The sequence below is a fragment of the Hemiscyllium ocellatum genome, chromosome 19 (genome assembly GCF_020745735.1).
Source record: "Hemiscyllium ocellatum isolate sHemOce1 chromosome 19, sHemOce1.pat.X.cur, whole genome shotgun sequence".
NCBI classification, from domain to species: domain Eukaryota; kingdom Metazoa; phylum Chordata; class Chondrichthyes; order Orectolobiformes; family Hemiscylliidae; genus Hemiscyllium; species Hemiscyllium ocellatum.
In genome coordinates this window covers 29767108-29788999 of record NC_083419.1, presented here as the reverse complement: position 1 = coordinate 29788999, position 21892 = coordinate 29767108, and the positions used below count along the sequence as shown (strand labels likewise).

Below are 21892 nucleotides of genomic sequence, written 5' to 3'. Positions count from 1 at the left end.
CACTTGAAGGTCTGTAGTAATTGATTAGAGCATATAGGTATAAGAAAGCAAGGACAAGCAGGTGTAAGAAGAGATTTAAAAAACAGCAAATGGGCATTTAAGGAAAAAGTTTTATCTTACTTAGACCAAAGGCTACTACTACTGAGGCTTGAGAACCATGTTCTGCTTGACTGAGATAAGCAACAACTTCTATTATCACTGCTCTGTTCAAGACATCGAATACCTTATTTACGTTAATCTACCATAATCCAAAGGGGGAACTCCCTTTTAAGCCAAACAAAATATAGAATGCTGCTCGGGTTTATTTTGTTTGGAGATTATCTGCATTGGTATAGTGAGGATTTTCTCCCTTTCCTTTATTCTTTAAATAAATCAAGCAATGCCACTGAATGACGAAACTGTTCTTCTTAAAAATATCAATTACATTCAAAATACAACAACATTAATGAAATTTTTAAGAGTCTTGAGGGGAAAGGGCAAGTTAGGAAGAGCAACCACTTCACAAGATGTCAAGTAGAGATTTGTAAGTATGGATTTGTTGGATCTTTATATGTTGATAGTGCAGTTATATCTTTGAAACAATGCTCAGGTTGAAAATATCTGGCATTATAGGTGGAGGGAAAATGTGCTGGGCAACAGTTCAATAGCACTACGCCTCAGGATTTGATAGGATGTTCTTTTTATTTCCCAAGTCCTTCAACTCTCTGATATTTTCCTTGAGGTTCTCTCACTGCTTTACAAATGATAAAGTCTCTGATTTAATTGTTAAAAGAAGCAATGGAAGAAAACCACTGGCATTTTTTAGCTTCAGGTATTTTCACTGGAGAGAATGAGAGAGAGACTACATCCTTTTCTGGATATCCAAAGCTTCTCATTGTATAATTCGTCCTTACAAGTTCAGCTACCCGGTTAAAGAGTTGTGGTCAGGCTGATGACCTTTGGCACCTACACCTGGTCCCATTTCCTCAAATGAATCAGTAATCTGTTGCTAGCTGAATCTCACTTTGGATACATACTCTGATGCTGGACTGTTTCCTCTTATACCTCCAACCACACTTCACAAAGCAACTGTGTTAATATGTTCTAAAGTGAGTTTCAATAGCTTTTAAAAGTAATTCCTTTCTCCACCCTTTGTTTTAAAAGTCTTTTTCCCAACTCAGTTCAAACAAGAATAGACAACATTTAAAAATTCTTTCAAGAATCTTCATTATTTAAATGTAGATGTGGTGAATAGTTTCATCCGGACAGCCACTAATGATCCAAATGCTGAAATATTCTATTATTCTATATAGGAACAAGCAGGTGTTCAAAATATCCACATTTTGAGTCATAACAAGAGAGGATCAATTACACCAGCAGCATGGATATCTCACAATCCTGAAGAACAGAAGTTATTCATTCTGCTGCAGAAGTATTTGCTTGAATGATTAGAAGAAAGTGAGAGAGCAACCCAATTACAAAGCTCCTGGAAAAATTGATGAACTCAAAAAAAAAGGAAAATCAAAATGTCTTTAATTTTTCGATGTGCATTTGAAGAAACATTGCTCATTACTTTGAGACAGTGAACTTGCTTTCTGCAAAAGCCACAAGAACCAAGACCAAAGATCTTCTGATCCTTGAAAAAGGAGTTTAACAAAAATGTGCCTTCGAAGATTATTATGATCTCTTTCTCCTTACATACTAACAGCCATTATAAATAACAGACAATAATCTGATAAATAGTATGCAATATAACAGAAGTTCAGGAATGTTTTTATTCACACATGGGACATGGGCATGGAGTTGCTGGCTGGCCAGCATTTCTTACCTGTCCCTAGTTGTCCTTGAGAAAGTGGTAGTGACCTGTCTTCTTGAACTGTTGCAGTCTACATGCTGTATGTTGACCCACAAAGCCATCAGGGACGGAATTCCAGGTGAAAGATGTGCTATAGATTTTCCTCAATTTCAATATTTTTATTTGCAGCTATAACTTTTGTGTGGGTGCTAACTATTTAGGATTATTTTTAAATCACACTGATTGTATTAATAGACATGTCATCTATGTGAAATATTCATTCTGTTTCTCTCATCAAGATGTTGAAAGACTTGGTGAGCATTGCCAGCAGTTAGCTTTTATTTCAGAACATCAACATCTGCAGCATTTTGCTGTTCTATAAGCTCATTTCCTTATTAATCTGGTCATGTACAAACTAAACCAGGTAAAGAGACATTTTTCTCCATTAAAGTATTTTTTAAAATGTTGTCTTTCTGATGCTATGCTCTGAGGCCCCTAATGGTCATGGTTAGTTATGATCCATCAATTTGCTGGCAGTTCCTGGTTTATTGGTTAAAATGTATTTCACTAAGTGGTGCACCTTTATTTCAATTACTAGTCTAACTTTTTTTTTGGCTTTCCAGTTAACCTTTTAATAGGAGAAACTGTTTATATTGATTATATACCACTGCACTGCCAATATACAAGCAAAACCCAACCTAAGCTGGAAATCTGAAATTGCTGGAAACACTCAGCTGATCACAAAGTATCAATTTCAAGAGAAACAGACTTAATGTTTCAGGTCGATAACCTCTTTATCAAAGGTGTACAACGTTTGTGGTGTAACAGGTTACATGACATGATAAATCTCTGTGTTTTCCCAGTTCTAATAAAATGTCATTGACCTGAAACATTAACACTGTTCCTGTCTCCACAGGTGCTGTTTGACCTGCTGAGAATTTACAGCATTCTGGTTGTACAGTATCACACCATACTGCTAATGCGGAGAACTAGTATACAGTGGTAACCATAGAGACACAATCTGTAGTTGGCTTTGATATTTTAACCTTGACTGTAGAAGTGAGCCTAAAAAGGGTTAACACAGGGATTTTCAATTACCAAGTAAAGATGTCCAATTACACTTAAATTTCCTGTATCCAACACATGAATATGGGCATGGCAAGTAAAATAACTTTTTCACCTCATTAGTAAAAGCTGATTAGCATTCACTGCATGATTTTAATACAGCAGCATCCAAATTAACTGGTCAATTGTGATTGAGGAAAATATCATTGCCAAGCAATATATAATTTGCATTTCAAGATAATTATAAGTAGTTTTAATTTGATGTTGGCTAACCCACAACATCAAAAAGACTAAAAAGTGTTATTTAAGCATATATTTGAAACTCAAAAAGTCATTTTAATTAAGATATGAAGAGATTGATCTATTGGTCAACATCATTACTAAACCATTTATGTGTATGTGTTAATTATCAGAGAAATATAAATTATGCATTAATTATGTATTGTATTATGTATTAATTATATTTTAACAGAAGCTTAGAATTACGAAAATTATAGTTCTCTGCTGTAAGTTATGCAAAATGGTTAATTGTTAAAGGTGCTACTCTTTAAAACTGATGCCAAACGCACTTGAGTTATCTATCATCTTATGTTTCTTGCTGTACCAAGTTTTTTTTTACACAGTTATATATAGGTATATGAGTTTATAGGTATCTCTAAAACCCATTATAACCTGGTTGGTGTAAAAAGCATCATATATATGTTTACATACTTCTAAAACCCATTATAATTTTGTGTAAAAAATTGCTGCACAGATCTGAATAGATATTTGTAAAATGTCTCTCATTATACGTGTGATATAAAAGCTTTACCAATGGAACCAAATTAAATACCAATTTGGCATTGCTGAACTTACAAGTACAAAACTTCTCAATTGAAGCAAAATATTTTCAAACACCTTTTTAGTCTGCTAGCAGCTTGATGTCACTCAATATTATATTGCTGATTTTATCTTTTGTTAAAGGCCGTGCAGCTGACATTTAATGATACAGTTATTCAGAATCAAGTTTAAAACGTACAACTGTAAAATGGATTCTTTAGAAGTACCTGTTGCTTGTGGAAGGAGAACATTACACAGTGGCCTTCCAAAATTGTTCAAATTCCGATTTCACTGCACTTCAGCCAGGTGTTTATTAACAACAAACAAATATCTACAAACTCTGTTCAAATTAAATGTCTTTTCATCAGAATTTTTTTTCTTTAAGTATTGAAAGAATCTGTGACATGCCTAATATAAAATCATATCTAACTAGGACCATATGTTAATTTCCCTCCCTCAACAAATCTACCGCTTCAGTTAATTTTAAACCAATTTGATGCTTAACAGACCGATGTCTGATCTTTTTAACGTGATGGGATTTTTAATTATTCTTATTTCACAATAGCTTTTCATAAATCTTACATAAACCAAACAAAATGTGTTTATTATTTCTTATGATTTTCACATATTTCCATGTTTGTAGTGTTGTTCACTACCATAGCTTTTTCCATGAACATTTATCCCTCAACTAACAACTTACATTTTTCTAGCATATTTAATATCGTAAAAGTCTCAAGGTGCTTAACAGTAGCTGTGTCTTTTACATTTCTTGAGGCTCAGTAAAGATGAACAATGAATCGATTAAATAAAGGTTTAATGGGATCATCTTAAGAAGACCGAGTGGAAGAAAGGCAGAGCCAGTTAGAAAAGCGATTTCAGAGCTGAAAGGCAAGGCAGTTGAAAGCAGAGCTGTCAAATGTGAGCACAATGATCTCAAAGAGTTGTGGGGATGAAGTCATGAGCGTCTTAGAATAGTCATGTTGATCAAAATGCGTGGATAAGGATCTCAACAACTGAAGACTGAGGGAAGATCAGAGTCAAATTGTATTGGGAATGATGCAGATATGTGGTTAGAAATTCAGTTCAATCCTAAACATAGTATAAATGTTACAAATGGCCTTGCTCAGCTTGAGATAGCTATCAGGAATTGACGTTTTGGGGCAGGGATCAGAGACAATGGTTTCAGCCCTTCAAATATTTAGTGTGAAGTTTCTGCTCAAGCAGCATTGAATATTAACTGTGTATTGTGATAAATCAGAAACATTTAAGGGTTCCAAAGAGGCGGAAATATATCATGTTGGCATATATATGGAACTAGTTATGCTTTTTGGATATCGCTGAGAGCTAGCATACAGATGAGAAACAGAAATGGGCCGAGAATCAATCCTTGAGCAATTCCAGTTGTAGCAGAGTAAGAATAGAAAAATAGCCATCATACGTGATATTTTGGCTATGATTAGATAAATAAAAATGCACCAAGCAAAGACAATTCCATTGGATAAAGAAAGGAATAGCTTAGAGAAAAATACTTTGGTTAACGGGGGTGAAAGCAGCAGAGAGATTGAGAGGGATGAGAAGAGACATTTATAATCACAGTTACAAAGAGTATTATTTATGACTCACAAGAATTGTTTCATTCTGTGATTGTGTTGGAAACCTGATTTAGGAGAATTCAAACATGACTTTTTAGGAATGGTGCCAAACACTTGGGAAATGACAATGCATTCAAGGACTTTGGAAAGGAAAGGAAATTTGAAAAGTTTCATTAGTTTCCAGGCAATGAGGGTCAAGATCAGGAGAAGAGCAGTTGTGGAGCATTACCTAAGGTTTGGGAGTTGTTAACAGTACCAGTTAACATGGGGGCCAGTAAGGCAAATTGAGTCACTAACAGTTTGGTTGGAATAGGATTGAGAAGAAGTAGCTGGACTTCAGGAAAAGCTAAGATTGGAAAGACCATTACAGGAGATAGGATGGATTCTACATAATGGTATAATTCAGGGTTAGAGAAGCATAGAATTATTGGGGAAAATTGTCTGAAACATATTATCTGGTCATTTTAAATTCATTTATGGGTTGCATTTATTGCCCATCCCTAATTATCCAGAGGGCAGCTAATCATAATCCATATTTCTCTGGGTTGGAATTTGCATATAGGCCAAACCAGGTAAAGATGACAAGACTTTGTTCCCTAAAGGACATTTGTGAGCCAGATAGGATTTTCCCAATAATCAGCAAGAGCTTCATGGTCATCATTCAACTCTTCATGCTAGATAATTTATTGAATTCAAATTTGTCCACATGCTATGGCAAATTTAAACTCAGGTCCCCAGGGCATTACCTGGGTCTCTGGAATAATAGTCTAGTGATAATACCATAAGGCCATCATCTCCCCTGGTGTTAATGAATCCGGATGCACTTTATCATAGAAACATATCATAGAATCCCTACAGTGTGGAAACAGGCCCATTGGCCCAGCAAGTCCACACAGATTGATTTCCGTATTACAGGTACTATACATTTACCCCTGACTAATGCACCTAACCTGGCTGTAAATCTCCCTGGAATATCCTGAGACTGAAAAACACCAAAAAAGTGCAAAATAAGCAATTAAATTCAAAAGAATTGGTCCCTCAAGCCTATTTCACCATTCTGTGAGATCATAGTTGACATCATTAGATTCGCTACAGTATGAAAACAGGCCAAACTACCCTCCGAAGAGTAACCCACCCAGACTCATTTCACTCTGACTAATGCACCTAACACTATGGGCAATTTAGCATAGCCAATTTATCTGACTTGCACATCTTTGGATTGTAGGAGGAAACCGGAGCACTTGGAGGAAACCCACGCAGACACGGGGAGAATGTGCAAACTCCACACAGACAGTAGCCCGAGGCTGGAATCAAGCCTGGGACCCTGGCACTGTGAGGCAACAGTGCTAACCACTGAGCCATCGTGCCACCACAGTTGATTGTTCAATATCTTTTAAACCCATTGGTAAACAAAAACCTAACAAATCAACATTTAACGTCGAACGGGCATTATTTTTCCAATTTGTGTGTGTTCTAGGATTCTACTATCCTTTGTTTCTGAATTTTGCACCAGAAAGGTGGCTGGACTATGCCCCCCTGGACTCCCCAATCAGTAGAAATAGTTTCTCTCTCATCATCCTGCTTGTTCCCTGTAATATTCTCAGAACTGTCGTCAAAATAGCTTCTAAAGCTTTCTAAATGTCATGGAATACAATCCTAGTTGTGTTATCTCTCCACATATTTTAACTCATCAAATCGAGTTATCAACCTGGTAAATCCATAACGTGATGTAAAATTCATTAACAAAATTTTCCTGAGGGGTGGTGCTCAGAACTTGTCCACATAATGTCTAAATTTTTTTTTAATATTCGCTTATGGGACGTGGGAGTTGTGACTGGCCAGCATTTCTTGGCCCTACCTAATTGCCCTTCAGAAGGTGGTGTGAGCTGCCTTTTTGTGGTGCAGTGGCCCACACGCTGTAGGTTTACCCACAATGACTTTAAGGACGGAATTTCAGGATTTTGACCAAGCAACGCCAAAGTCAGAATAGTGTGTGGCTTGGAGGAGAACTTGCAGTTAGTTTTATCTGCTGCATTTGACTTTCTATATAGAGTAGGAGATGGAGGATGGTGGTGGAGGGTTGTTTTTCAGACTGGAAGCCTATAATCAGCAGTATTCCACAGGGATTGGTACTGAATCCACATATTTATCATTTATATGAATAATTTGAATGAGAATATAGGAGGCATGGTTACTAGGTTTGCAAATGATACCAAAATTAGTGGTCTACTGAACAGTGAAGAAGGTTGGCTACGATTACAAAGAGATCTCAATCATTTGGGGCAATGGGCAGAGGGGTGACAGCTGAGTTTAATTTTAATAAATGCAAGGCATTGCATTTTGGTCAAACAAACAAGGGCAGGACTTATCCAATTAATGGTAGGGCCCTGGGTAGTGTTGTAGAAAAGAGAGACCTAAGGGTTCAAGTAACATAATTATTTGAAATTTACATCACAGGTGCATAGGATTGTTAAGAAGATATTTAGCACGCTTGCATTCATTGATCAGATATAGTAATTAGGACATCATGGTGAAGTTGTACAGGTCATTGGTGAAGCTTCTTCTGGAGTACTATGTGCAGTTTTGGTTGCTCTATTATGGGAAGTATATGATTTAACCGGAGAGGGTTCAAGAAATATTTACCAGGATGTTGCTGGGAATAGAGGGTTTGAGTTATAAAAACCAGCTAGATAGTTTGAGACATTTTTCACTGGAGTGTAGAAAGTTGAGGGGTGACCTCAAGAAGTTTTTTAGAATCATGAGGGGCATCAATAAGGTGAATAGCAATGTCTTTTTCCGAAGGTGGGGGAGTTCAAAACTAGGGAGGTATTTTTTTTAAAGTGAAAAGAGATTTTAAAAAAACAAGAGGAGAAATGTTTTTATGCAGAGTGGTTAATGTGTGAAATGAACTACAAGAAGTGGCGGATGCAGGTACAGTTACATGTTTAAAAGACATTTGGATAAATATATTAATAGGAAAGGTTTGAAGGGATATGGGCCAAACGCAGACAGGTGTGACTAGTTTAGTTTGGGAACATTGTTGGTGTAGATGAGTTGGACCGAAGGGTCTGTTTCCATGATATATGATTCTAAGTGACTGCGGGTTTGGAAGGTGCTGTCTAAGGATCTCTGGTGAATTTCTGCAGTTTATCTCATAGATAGTACGCACTGATATAACTGAGAATCGGTGATGGTGGAAGTGAATGCTTGTGGATGTGGTGCCAATCAAGTGGGCTGCTTCTTTGAGCTTCTTGAGTATTTTTGGAACTGCACCCATCCACACAACTGGGGAGTATTCCATAACACCCTTGATGGTGGACAGGCTTTGAAGATTCAGGAGGTGAGTTACTCACTGCAGTACTCCTATCTTCTGATCAACTCTTGAAGCCTCTGTGTTAATGTGTCGAGTCCAACTGAACTTCTGGTTAATGGCAAGCCCCAGGAAGTTGTTAGTGGGGGTTCAGTGACAGTAACACCAGGGAATGTCAAGGTACGGGGGTAAGATTGTCTCTTATTAGAAATGATCATTGCCTGGCATTTGTGCGGCGCAAATGTTATTGCCACTTGTCAGGGAGGAGCAAGTGAGGAATGCAGATGCTGGAGATCAGAGTCAAGAGTGCGGTGCTGGAAAAGCTCAGCAGGTCAGGCAGCATAAATCACCTGTCAGCCCAGCTATTGTCCAGGAGAAAGTGAGGTCTGCAGATGCTGGAAGGGCTTATGCCCGAAACGTCGAATTTCCTGTTCCTTGGATGCTGCCTGACCTGCTGTGCTTTTTCAGCAACACATTTTCAGCAGCTATTGTCAAGATCTTGTTGCATTTTAACATGGACTACTTCAGCATCCGAGAGTTGTGAATTGTGTAATAATCAGTGAACATCTGGTGGAGGAAAGTCCTGAAGACCATAAGACATAGGAGCAGAATTTAGGCCATTCGGCCGATTGAGTCTGCTCTGCTATTCAACCATGGCTGATAAGTTTCTCATCCCCAATCTCCCACTTTCTCTCTGTAACCCTTGATGCCCTTGACAATGAAGAATCTATCTATCTCAGTCTTAAATATATCAAATGACCTGGCCTCCACAGCCTTCTGTGGCAATTAATTCCATAGATTCACTGCTCTCTGGCTGAAGAAATTCTCCTTATCTCCATTCTAAAAGGTCTTCCCTTTACTCTAAGGCTGTGCCCTCAAGTCCGAGTCTCTCCTACCAATGGAAATATCTTCCCAACATCTACTCTGTCCTGGCCATGTTTGGGCCTTTTTCACTACCCTAAGAAACTGATCTGCTAAGGAAATGAGGGTTTGATCAACTGAAATCTTTCAGTTTGTTTATTCACTAAATCCTTAATTAAAGATGCTAGGAATAGCCCAACAACATTTGGCAGGTAAACTGATCTCTCTCACATTTCGTAAGAAGTGAAATGGTACACACTCTTTTCCAATCTAAAAGAACAGTTCCCAAACTGACAGTGATCTCACTTCCTTTAAAATTTTGATATATAAACCATCTAATCCTGGGAGTTTGTCCCTCTTTTATGATACTAAGTTATTCAGGGTGACAATTCTGCAATTTATGATTTTAATAATTGTCCAGTATCCTGTGTGAAATCGCTCTCAACATCATTTGTTCTGCTTTAGAAATTGTGTCCCAAATTCTGATGCTTCTGACAAGCTGAAAAATTCCGGTCTCCAGGGCGGTGATGTAGAGTTGTGTCTGAACAAACATTCATTACTTTGGGACATTCACTATGCTGAAATCTATCACAGCTATTAATATTAACACAAGGTAATTACTCAATACATTGGCCATTTCCTTATTTTTGTTTTACTGTTAGCAGTTTATCTCACAACCCCAGGTATCTTCTAAGTCTGATGAAATGTTTTGAGTTGACCTTGATATTCCTTGTAAGTTTATTTTCATACCTTTTGTAATGTTTCTATATTCTGTCTTTCATTCACATTTGCCAAGATTTGTATATGCTTTGCATTTTCATATGCTTTTTCTTGTTTCATTTTTTGTCTTTGTCTTTTTTGTCCCTCAGGGTGGTTCCTCTTCGAGAGTTCTAAATTGGTTCGATATCACAAATTAGTTTTTAAGCACCTCCAACAGATTTTACATCATGTTTGCTACTAAAAGATTTGCCAAGTTCACTGAGGACAGCTTTTCTTATTGCATTGAAGTCAGCATAATTTAAAATCTAGAAACTGATGAGCTGTTTTGTCTTTATCATTATATTGAACAAAATCACATCATGATCTACATTCGATAAAATGTTTACACATGTATTAACTAAAAATGACTGGTTACTCATTGCTAAATCTAAAGTGAGGAAACTTATCCAACACACATTTTAAAAAATCATTACCATTGTGGTGTGCTTTTTGTAATCAATGTGTTAGTTAAAAGATTTTGCTATGTTTGCCTAGTCTCTGCTGTTATATAATCTACATTTCATAGCTGCTACAAGGCAACCTGTACGTACCCTCCACTAGTTTTAAATTATCTTCTTTATTAATTCTACCAATAAACTTGGTTATCTCTCACTGAAGTGATTTCATCCATAATCACAAAGGCATTTCCTCATTAAATTCATGGAAATCTTGACGTGTTTGTGAAATTATCAGCTCAATGTTGAAAAATATAGTATAATGTTAAGGCCTCACCAACCTCTTTAATGATCTCCTGAATTTGTTACATGCAGCAGTTTTGATTATGTTTGCTATCCTCAAACAGATCAGCCTCTAACCTGAATTTTATCGCCCTCTATAGGTGGAACCGTTTGCCGTGGGCTTGTAGCAGGGGAAACAGAATTGACTACTCTGATAAACTGAGAAAGCTGAAACGCGTCTTGCGAGTGACTGAAGCGTTCTCCCACAATCGTCTCTGCCTTAGTTGTTCGTAAATGGTACAGACAACGATTCGTCGGCAAAGGACCACAACACTTACTTTAAACGGCGGGCACTGGAGATTATAATGAACTCTGGTCAATTTTTTTTTGTGGTTAAAATTTCTGCTCATTCCAGTTTCAGCAAGGAGTATTATTTTAAACAAGTTCTGTCTCCAATGTCATATCCAATACAATCTAATCTGTGTATCCTAAAAAAAGACTGCAGGTCTTGATTGTACATTGAACACAATAGCTGATGGTTATGAACCACCCACACGATCTCAGAGCAGGGAAGTTCAACTGCGCCCTCAGTCTTGCGAGTGGCTCCTTATATTCTGTACATAAATGTATATGCAAACCATCTCGCCTTCTTTTGGAGCTACTGTAACGCAAAGAGTGGAGAAGTGGAATATGTGGAGGTCTCGTATCGCCTACTGGATCGTCGAGCGTGATTACGTTTCCTGAACTTGTTGCTGGTGGACTGAAAAGCTCTATTTGAGGGATTCTCCTGTCACGGCTCCGGTACAGGTTCTTCGCATTTTCTATCCATAATATACATCCATTAACGTAGAGTGGATTGAAACGATACAGCACTGAAACCTTCATGCCTCAGACAAGTGGCCGACTCTTCACAGAGGTAGGACAACAAACGGTTAAAATGTTCTTTTGATAACACCTGGTAAATTTCAGTTTTGCCTGCGAAGTTGATGCCTGTGTAGAAGCACAACTGCAATAATAAGACGGCACGGGTTAAAATGTGTGTGTGTATGTGTGTGAATGGGGAATTCTGCAAAATAAATATTCTGAGCCCGGGCAATGGTTTGCCACTGGGAGTTTTTGTTTTATTTCACACGACTGCAAAAATTACATTGGGTTTTCCTCCTTTATCTTTCCAGATGTCAGGCGTGCGGCATCAAGCGTGGTTCTGAATTGGGCAAGCGACCTGTATCTCTCTCTGTGTCTGTGTGTGTGTGTGTGTATTTGTGCCACCGTTCCCGGGCAGGCGGCTAATTGTCGGGAGCGATGGCAGCGGGAGTAGCCGCCTGGCTCCCCTTTGCCCGGGCGGCCGCTATCGGATGGATGCCGGTGGCCAGCCAGCCCATGCCCGCCGCCCCCAGCGAGAGGAAGCGGCCCCAGGACGGGCTGGTCATCCTGAATGTCAGCGGCAGGCGCTTCCAGACGTGGAGGAGCACTTTGGAGAGGTACCCGGACACCCTGCTCGGCAGTTCGGAGAAGGACTTCTTCTACAACGAGGAGATCCGCGAGTATTTCTTCGACCGGGACCCTGACATCTTCAGGAGCATCCTGAATTTTTACCGGACCGGCAAGCTGCACTACCCGAGGCACGAGTGCATCTCGGCGTACGACGAGGAGCTCTCCTTCTTCGGCATCATCCCGGAGATCATCGGCGACTGCTGCTACGAGGAGTACAAGGACCGAAAGCGGGAAAACATCGAGCGGATCATGGACGACGCCGAGGATGACATCAGCAGCGAGAACCGGCTGCCGTCCATGACCGCGCGCCAGAAGGTGTGGCGGGCTTTCGAGAACCCCCACACCAGCACCCTGGCGCTCGTCTTCTACTACGTGACGGGCTTCTTCATCGCGGTGTCGGTGATGGCCAACGTGGTGGAGACGGTGCCGTGCGGCTCGCTGCCGGGCAGTGTGAAGGAGTTGCCGTGCGGCGAGCGCTACGCCCTGGCCTTCTTCTGCCTGGATACAGCGTGCGTCATGATCTTCACGGTCGAGTACCTGCTCCGCCTCGTGGCGGCCCCCAGCCGTTACCGCTTCGTGCGCAGCGTCATGAGTATCATCGACGTGGTCGCCATCATGCCGTACTACATCGGCCTGGTCATGACCGACAACGAGGATGTCAGCGGCGCCTTCGTCACCCTGCGTGTCTTCCGCGTCTTCAGGATATTCAAGTTCTCCCGCCACTCGCAGGGCCTGCGCATCCTGGGCTACACCCTCAAGAGCTGCGCCTCGGAGCTCGGCTTCCTCCTCTTCTCCCTCACCATGGCCATCATCATCTTCGCCACCGTCATGTTCTACGCCGAGAAGGGCTCCTCTGCCACCAAGTTCACCAGCATCCCGGCAGCCTTCTGGTACACCATCGTCACCATGACCACCCTGGGGTAAGTGCCTCTCGAGGCCACTCGTTTCTTACTTTGTTCCCCAGTCCCTCTCCTGTTGCTTTTAATTTGTTGGTGGGTGGGGGCAGGCGGTGGAGCTGGAGGAGGCATGGATGTCACCGGTTATTGAGTGGTTGGCACTGCTAGAAGAGGTTGTCAAGTCACTCTGGGTTGTCCTGTGAATTGTGTTTGGAGACCATCTTTTGGTGGTAAAGGCCAGTCTTGGGCCAGCCTGTGTCCTTGCATTGGGAACCATTATCGAGAAGGTGTGAAATTAATCACATGCACTATTCTAGTTATTGGCTAGCAATGAAGAATCTTTATCTGTGTGGCCACAAAGTGAAGAAATCTACCAGCAAACACAGCCTTTGATTGTTACTCTGGTTGCTTGATGTAATCTTGGAAACATGGGATCTTGACCTCCTGCTCTACCCCTCAACACACGCGGTTTCTCTGCAGAATTCATCTATGTTCATAGTCTAGTGCTGCAGTGTAATCATTATAATAACTTTTAAGTGGTTCTTTAGAGATGACTTAAATTATTCAACTCCACAGCACTGTGTTACCACCAAGTTTGAAACTCAATTGGTAAGGAAAGGTGTGAGAGAGCGCAGCACTTTTGGTATGTTGCTTTATAAAATTAAAACCAGTTTTGTTTTAAAGAAGTAATGTTGTACACTTTGAACTCAACAAATGTTGATGTCTGTAAAACATGAGAACGCTGTGCCAGTTAATCCATACAATGGTGCCTCTGTTTAGAATAAGATAGCTGTCTTCCTAAGTGGACAATGAGAATCAGACATTTTGATCCAGCATGACTAGCAAAAACATGGCCATGCGAATGAGGATAATACGATATAATATATGGCCTTTCCCATTTTGCTTACAAATACTACAATGCTGGTTGATCTTCCTTCTCCATCTCCAGAGCAGGATGGTGGCTTAATGGTTAGCACTGCTGCCTCACAGCACCAGGGACCCGGATTTAATTCCAGCCTTGGGCAACTGTCTGTTTGGAATTTGCGCATCCTCCCTATGTCTGTGTTTCCTCCAAGTGCTTTGGTTTCCTCCTTCAATCCAAAGGTTGCCCATCATGTCAAAGGATGTGCAGGCTAGGTGGATTAGCCATGGGAAATGCAGGGTTACAGGAATGGAGTGGATCTAGGTGGGCCACTCTTTGGAGTGTTGGTGTGGACCTGATGAGCAGAATAGCCTGCTTCCACACTGTAGGGATTCTATCTCCTCCTGACCTCTTTTTCATTTTCATTCACCTTTTGTTGTTCTAATCCCATTACATTTAAGTTTATTGCCATCACATCTTTTCACTTGGCAGCCGTTCTCCTTTTTCTCCTTCTTGGCAGTCCTTTTCCATGCTCCAAACACCACATTTCTTTATTTTCCTCTTCAAATGTGACCATACATTTTCAAGCACTTCTCAGTTATTCTCTTTAATGTTCCCACATTGCATTTTCTGATTCTCGGGCTGTGAAATTAATTTATGCAGACTGGAAGAGACAGGTGTTAATAGGCCTGGCACTGAGGTGATGTCTTACACAAACTTTGCTGCAAAGATTCTAGTGATAATTAGGACAGGCGACAATTGGAGTGCAACTAAATGAGATTCCACACTAGTTTGCTGCAGATAAATGAGATTCCACTGTAGTTCAGTGCACATATTGCATTAAACCTGTTTGCTAACAATAGTTATAAACTTGATTTCTGTTTTGTAAACAAAGTACTTGTGCAGTTATAACATTTAAAAACAACAGTAGCAAGTTTACTAAATAGACTGCAGTTTAGATCAAATATGCGTATGTTTTGATTGAAATGAGTGTGCTGTTATGCTATGGGAAACCGAAAACCTGACTTTAGTAGATGGCACATCCAACAGAATACTGGATGCTAAGTACCTAAGTGTGTGAGGGTAGACCTGATTAGATTTTGAAGATAAATTCCATAGCAGACTTGACTGTGAAACCATTGGTAAGCATTAAAAAGTGAATTTTTCAATGAAGTTATCTAATCAAAATGATTTTAAAATCTTATTCATTAAAGTCATTAGCATTTTTCAGAGGTGGTAGAGGTAGTATTATTACTTAATACGAAACGCATAATGTATGCATGTTATGTTTGTTGTACTGAATTTTGTATGGTTGACCACAAATATATATTTTTATATATATATATATATATAAAAATACACATGCATATCATAAGTGTTTTTTTTCTGGTGTTTAAAAAGGACCAGATGAGAGTAAACATGGGTCCGTTAAAGGCAAAAAAAAGGGGAAATGGAAACATTAGAATTTATAGGATCATAGAATGGTTACAGAACATAAAGATGCCAATTGACCTGTCACTCAGTGCTTGCTCTTTGGTTGCTGACCACTCCCTCATCTTGACTAATAGCCCTGAAGTATTTTCCTTTGGCTTGATTAAATCTGAAGAGTTGATTGCATCTGACTCTACACGTTCTAAGGTAGTGTCATTAAACTTAACCACCTGCTACATATTAAAAAATACTCCTTATGCCACTGTTGATTTTTTTGCTAAGCACCTTAGCTTTGTGCTCTCTATTTATTAACACTTCTGCCAGTGGGAGCAGTTCCTTTCTACCTCCTGTCAAGACTGTTTATAACTTTGAGCAATTTTATCAAATTTTCTTTCTGCTCTTTCTCTCTTCTCTTCTCTTCCCTTCCCTTTAAGGAGAACAACCCTAGATTCTCAATCGATCTATGTAACTGAAGTCACTAGTCCCTGGAATTGTTCTCTCAGACTTTTCTGCACTTTTTCTGAATCCATCACAATCTTCCTAAACTGCATTGCCCAGATTTGGACACAGTCCTCCAGTTAAAGCTGAACTAGCATTTTATGAACATTTACCATAAATTCATTTCTTTTGTACTCTATGCCTCAGTTTATGAAGTCCAGGATCCCTTATGTTTTTTTATCATGTTCCTCATCTCAATGATTTGTGCACATGTATCCTCAAATGTTTCTGATCTAGTGCTCCCTTTCAAACTGTGCTTCTGTTTTATATTGCCTTCCCTTGTTCCTTTACAAAAATGTGTCACTTCACACTTCTCTCTAGTAAATTTCATCTACCATCGGTCCAACCATATTGTTAGTCTCTCTATATCCTATTGAAGTCTAAAATTCCTTCTTGCAGTTTACAGTATTTCCAAGCTTCGTGTCATCTTCACGTTTTGAAATGGTGCTCTGCACACCCACATTTGCAGAGTACATTTCTATTATTAAAAAAACAATGGTTCTGGTACAAAGTCCTGGGGAACTTCATTACACACCTTCCTCCAATGCCTTCCTATTACTCTTCATCACTACTTTGTTTCCTGTCACTTCACCAGCTTTATATCTCTCCTACTAGGCAAAAGTGAGTACTGCAGATGCTGGAAACCAGAGTTTAGATCAGAGTGATGATGGAAAAGCACAGCAGGTCAGGCAGCATCCAAGGAGCAGGAAAATCGACGTTTCGGGCAAAGACTTTTGCCCGAAACATTGATTTTCCTGCTCCTCGGATCCTGCCTGACCTGTGCTTTTCCAGCACCACTCTGATCTAAACTTATACCTGTCGTACCACTATCCCTTTTATTCCATGGGCTTTCATCTTTTATGTTATTTCATTAAAAGTCTCAGTCAAGTTAGTTATACCTGATTTGTCTTTACCAAATCTGTCCTTGCCAATAGCAAATAAATCTTTGCTATTCACAAACGGAGAGAGAAGACAGGAACTAGAGGACAGTCAGCCTAATATTAGTAGAAGGAACAGTTCTTAAATCTATTACAGGTAGACAACCCTTTATCTGAAATCCCGAAATCCAAAAAGCTCCAAAATCTGAAGGATTTTTTGTGAAGTTTTTAATCTCGGTAACAAGGTTGTGTGGCATGCAAACAGTTAACCCGACTCCATACCCACTCGGTGCATGTCACTCAGGTGCGACGTGTGCGTGTATGTGTGTGTGTGTGTGGGGGGGGGCTGTGTGGCCCAGCACTGGCAGGTCTCAATTCTGTTTCATGGCACTGAGTGTCTTCTGTTCGGTAAGACTTTTAAACATTTCACTGTTGAACTGTCACTTATTCCGAAATCCGAAAAGTTCTGAATTCCGAAAACCAGCTGGTCCTGAGCGTTTCTAAAAAAGGATTGTGTACCTGTGTTAGGAATGTGGTAACAAGACATATACACTTATAACAATATGTAACATTTATAACTATGACTTGATTGAAATGTTTAACAAGTGTATTATTTGTAATTGATGGCAGATAAAGGAGAAACAGCAGATGTAGTGTGTTTGAATTTTTTTTAAAAACACATTTCAATAAAGTGATTTTATTTTTCAGTTAAGTAGAAAAGCAATACATTTTTTAAATGTTGAAAAACTGGATGATATTGCACTTATAGGGATCTGAGTGTCCTTGCAACCAAATGTTGACATTGAGGTGTAGCAACTATTTAGGAAAGCAAATGGTGTGTTGCCCTTAATTACAAATAGTTTTGAGTATACGAACATGCTTATCATAAGCAAAAGAAAACCCTGGAGCCAACTCTGCCATTTAGTAAAATAGTAGGGGATCTAAATGTCTCAACTCCTCACACCTGCCTACTCTTGTTGAGCATTCTTGTTCATCAAAAATCTATCTACCCATGTCACAAAGAGACAACTTTGAAAAGTCTTATTGAAACTTTGTAGGGCTATGGTGAGACCACACCTTCAGTGAATTTTACAGTTTTGATCTCCTTACCTAAGGTGGGACAAGTTTTTCTGGGAGAGATTTCAACAAATGTCATGAGGTTGACTATCAAGATGAGGGGATTAACCCATGAGGAATGATTCTGGATTAGAGTGGTGCTGGAAAAACACAGCAGTTCACGCGGTCCGAGGAGCAGGAAAATCGATGTTTTGGGCAAAAGCCCTTCATCAGGAATAAAGGCAGAGTGCCTGAAGGGTGGAGAGATATATGAGAGGAGGCTGGGGTGGGAAGAAAATAGCATAGAGTACAGTAGGTGAGTGGAAATGGGGATGGAGGTGATAGGTCAGGGAGGAGGGTGGGAGAAGGTAGCAAAGAGTAGATTGGGTGAATGGAGGTGGAATGAAGATGATAGGTCAGAGAGGAGGGTGGAGTGATAGGTGGGAAGGAAGATAGGCAAGTAGGACAAGTCATGGGGTCAGTGCTGAGCTGGAGGTTTGGAACTGGGGTGAGGTGGGGGAAGGGGAAATGAGAAAACTGATCAAGTCACATTGATGCCCTGGGTTGAAGTGTTCCATGGCGGAAGATGAGGCGTTCTTCCTCCAGGCGTCGGGTGGTGAGGGAATGGTGGTGAAGGAGGCCCAGGACCTCCATGTCCTTGGCTGAGTGGGAGGGGGAGTTGAAATGTTGGGCCACAGGGCGTTGTGGTTGATTAGTACGGGTGTCCCAGAGATGTTCCCTAAAGCGCTCTGCTCGGAGGCATCCAGTCTCCCCAATGTAGAGAAGACCGCATTGGGAGCAATGGATAGAATAAATTATATTGGTGGATGTGCAGGTAAAATTTTGATGGATGTGGAAGGCACCTTTGGGGCCCTGGATGGAGGTAAGGGAGGAGGTGTGGGCGCAAGTTTTGCAATTCCTGCGGTGGCAGGGGAAGGTGCCAGGACAGGAGGGTGGGTTGTTGCGGGGAGTGGACCTGACCAGGTAGTCACGGAGGGAGCAGTCTTTGTGGAAGGGGTGGGGAGAGAAATATATCCCTGGTGATGGGGTCCGTTTGGAGGTGACAGAAATGTCGTAGGATGATTTGGTTTATGGGAAGGTTGGTAGGGTGGAAGGTGAGCACCGGGGGAGGGGATTCTATCCTTGTTACGGTTGGAGGGGTGGGTTCTGAGGACAGAGGTGCGGGATGTGGACGAGATGCATTGGAGGACATCTTTAACCACGTGGGAAGGGAAATTGCAGTCTCTAAAGAAGGAGGCCATCTGGTGTGTTCTGTGGTGGAACTGGTCCTCCTGGGAGTTTAAAGGAAAGACAGATTATATCATTGAAACATGCATAATTCTTAAGGACTACGTGATGGTAAAATGGACACAATATTTACCATAGCTGGAAAGTCTGGAACTGGTAGTTACTGAAGCTTAAAAATGGATTAGGACTATGATGAGGTGACACTTCTTTGTTCACATAATTGAGAACCTTTGAAATTCTGTGCAGTGAGAAAGCTGTGTAGCTTAGATGTTGAATAGAGGGAAATTAGACATTGTCTGATCTATGGAAACTAAGAGAATCAAGGGATGTGGATAAGGGCAGGAAAACTTAACTGAGATCAAAGGTCATCCATGACCCTACTGTATTGGGGAACAGGTTGGAGGAGATAAATGGACTACTCTGCTCCTAATTCTTACGTAATCCGAGCTCATGTTTCAGTACATGAGTGACAGTGCTGTAGAATCCATGTCTACAAGTTGGATGGCAATTTCCCATGAGATTTGCATGGTTGAGTCAGTTCCTACCATATTGAATGTATATTTTCCAGCAGTGTCACTGAATAGTGTTCAAACTTGGGAAACCTGGCCTATTTTCATGGACTATGGTCAACTTATAATTGTGCCAAAGTGCACGTCTCCAGAATAATTGCTTTAATAGAGTATTCCAGACATACAAAATGATTTTGGAAATTTATGTGTATTTTTATACATTTCATACATAATTTTCTCGAATGCAATGTGTTACAACATGGCAGTAAATGCTTCTGCTAGTTAAACCAAACATACAGAAAAGCTCACCTCCCCTCATAATCTGTTAACCTATGAGTGACAGAAAACTATCTTAATTCCACTATTGAAAGAAAAAAAACAATTTTATTCTTTAGCTCTAAAATGAACATTAAACAACAACTATTTACAACTCTAAGCCCCCTTTCTCTTAAAGGTTTGTTATCTACCTCCCACTCTATAACAATATACAGCAGTTACATTTTCAAAATCAGACAGTGGCTGTTGATCTTCTCTGTTTGTAGATCTTCTCGGTCGTCTTCGGTCTTCTGCAGCACAGATTATTCAGATGAGAAAGGTACCTTTTGTAGAGAGTGTTTTCGGGCAGTCTGTCTGACATTGGCAGGTGGTGTTCTTTCTGGCTAACTGTCCAAAATGTCTACTTTTTATACCCCAAACATCGTATCATCTCATTGGTTTGGTGTTGTCAAAACAGTAAAATTCAACTTTGCTTGGGTTTTAGTATCTTCGGGCATAATTTAAACTGATTGGTTAAATTCAAACTGCTGTGAAAACAACTGGTATCTAGGTTAAAGTCAAAATGTTACAACTTTCAATTTTCTAGCACACACTGTGACATGACAGGTGCTTGTCAGCTTTCACTCTCTCTTAGAGGTACAGTACATGCCTTCAACTTCATAACACACCCCCTCTCATCAAAAACATGAACCATCATAATGAAAATATAGTTTCATTTTTTATTGTAATTCTTAACTCTATTACCATGAAATACACAGGAGATTAATCTAAGTTCATTATTAACTTCTGCACACATATATGTATAACATTGGTATCTGGTCAAACTTATCTATACTTTATCTGATGAATCCGCGATAAGGCACCTACTATCACATTTTTACTACCTGCAGCATGTACGATTTGTAAATTAAAAGTCTGTAACATAAGACTCCAACGAAATAGTCTCATATTCTTGATTTTAAAGTTTTCCAAGAATGTAAGAGGATTGTGATCAGTGTACACAACTGTCTCCGACATGTTGTTTGTGACATAAACATTAAGATGTTGTAAGGCCAGTAGCAAACTCAGTAATTCCTTTTCGTTCATAGAGTATTTTCCCTGATGAATGTTCAGATTCTTTGAACAGTAACCAACTGGCAGTTCAATTCCATCATCATTTTCCTGTAGCAGTACAGCTACAATTCCTATGTCACTAGCATTGATTGCAACTTTGAAAGGTTTCAAAAAGTGTTGGTGTACCTAAAACTGGTGCAGTGGTCAATACTGCTTTTTTAAATTGTCAAATGCCTCCTGCTATTGTTCTGTCCACTGAAATTTTGTGTTCTTCTTCAGCAAATCTATTAACAATGCCACTATGCTGTTGAAGTTTGGAACAAACATCCATTAAAATCCACTTAGTTCCAAAAATCGAAGCACCTCTTTCATGGAGGTTGGTTGTGGACATTCCTTCATGGCCTTCGTCTTTGCATTCCTTGGGGTCAACCTTCTATGACCGATGTTATGTCCCAAGAATGTCACCTCTGCCTTTGTGAATTCTGTTTTCCTTAAGTTTATTACCATTTTTGCTTCTCTTAATCATTCAAAGAGCTCTGCCAACTGTATCATGTGATTTCTCAGGACTCATTAGGATCACTACATCGTCAGATAGACTACACAGTTTGTTAAGCCAGCCACAACTCTGTTCATGACTCTTTGGAATGTGACTGGTCTGTTCTTCATTCCAAAGGACATCACTTTGAACTGATATAGCCCATTTGGGGTTACAAATGCAAAAATTTCTTTTGCTTTCCCTGATAAAGATATCTGCCAATAACCACGCAGTAAGTCCAACTTTGTGATATAACTGGCTTGTGCAACTTTCTCTATACAGTCCTCTGATCTTGACAT

At 40.0% G+C, this 21892-nt stretch overlaps 1 protein-coding gene across 1 annotated transcript in view; it reads left to right on the top strand.

The window, feature by feature from the left end:
- The first annotated feature begins 11708 nt into the window (after window positions 1–11708).
- The window catches only part of kcnd2 (potassium voltage-gated channel, Shal-related subfamily, member 2), a 490642-nt gene continuing 480458 nt past the window's right edge, over window positions 11709–21892 (top strand). Inside the window, exons 1-2 of the mRNA XM_060839335.1 lie at window positions 11709–11773; window positions 12033–13271. Coding sequence (XP_060695318.1) covers window positions 12160–13271 — 1112 coding nt within the window. The 5' untranslated portion in view covers window positions 11709–11773; window positions 12033–12159. The remainder of the gene's footprint in view (window positions 11774–12032; window positions 13272–21892) is intronic.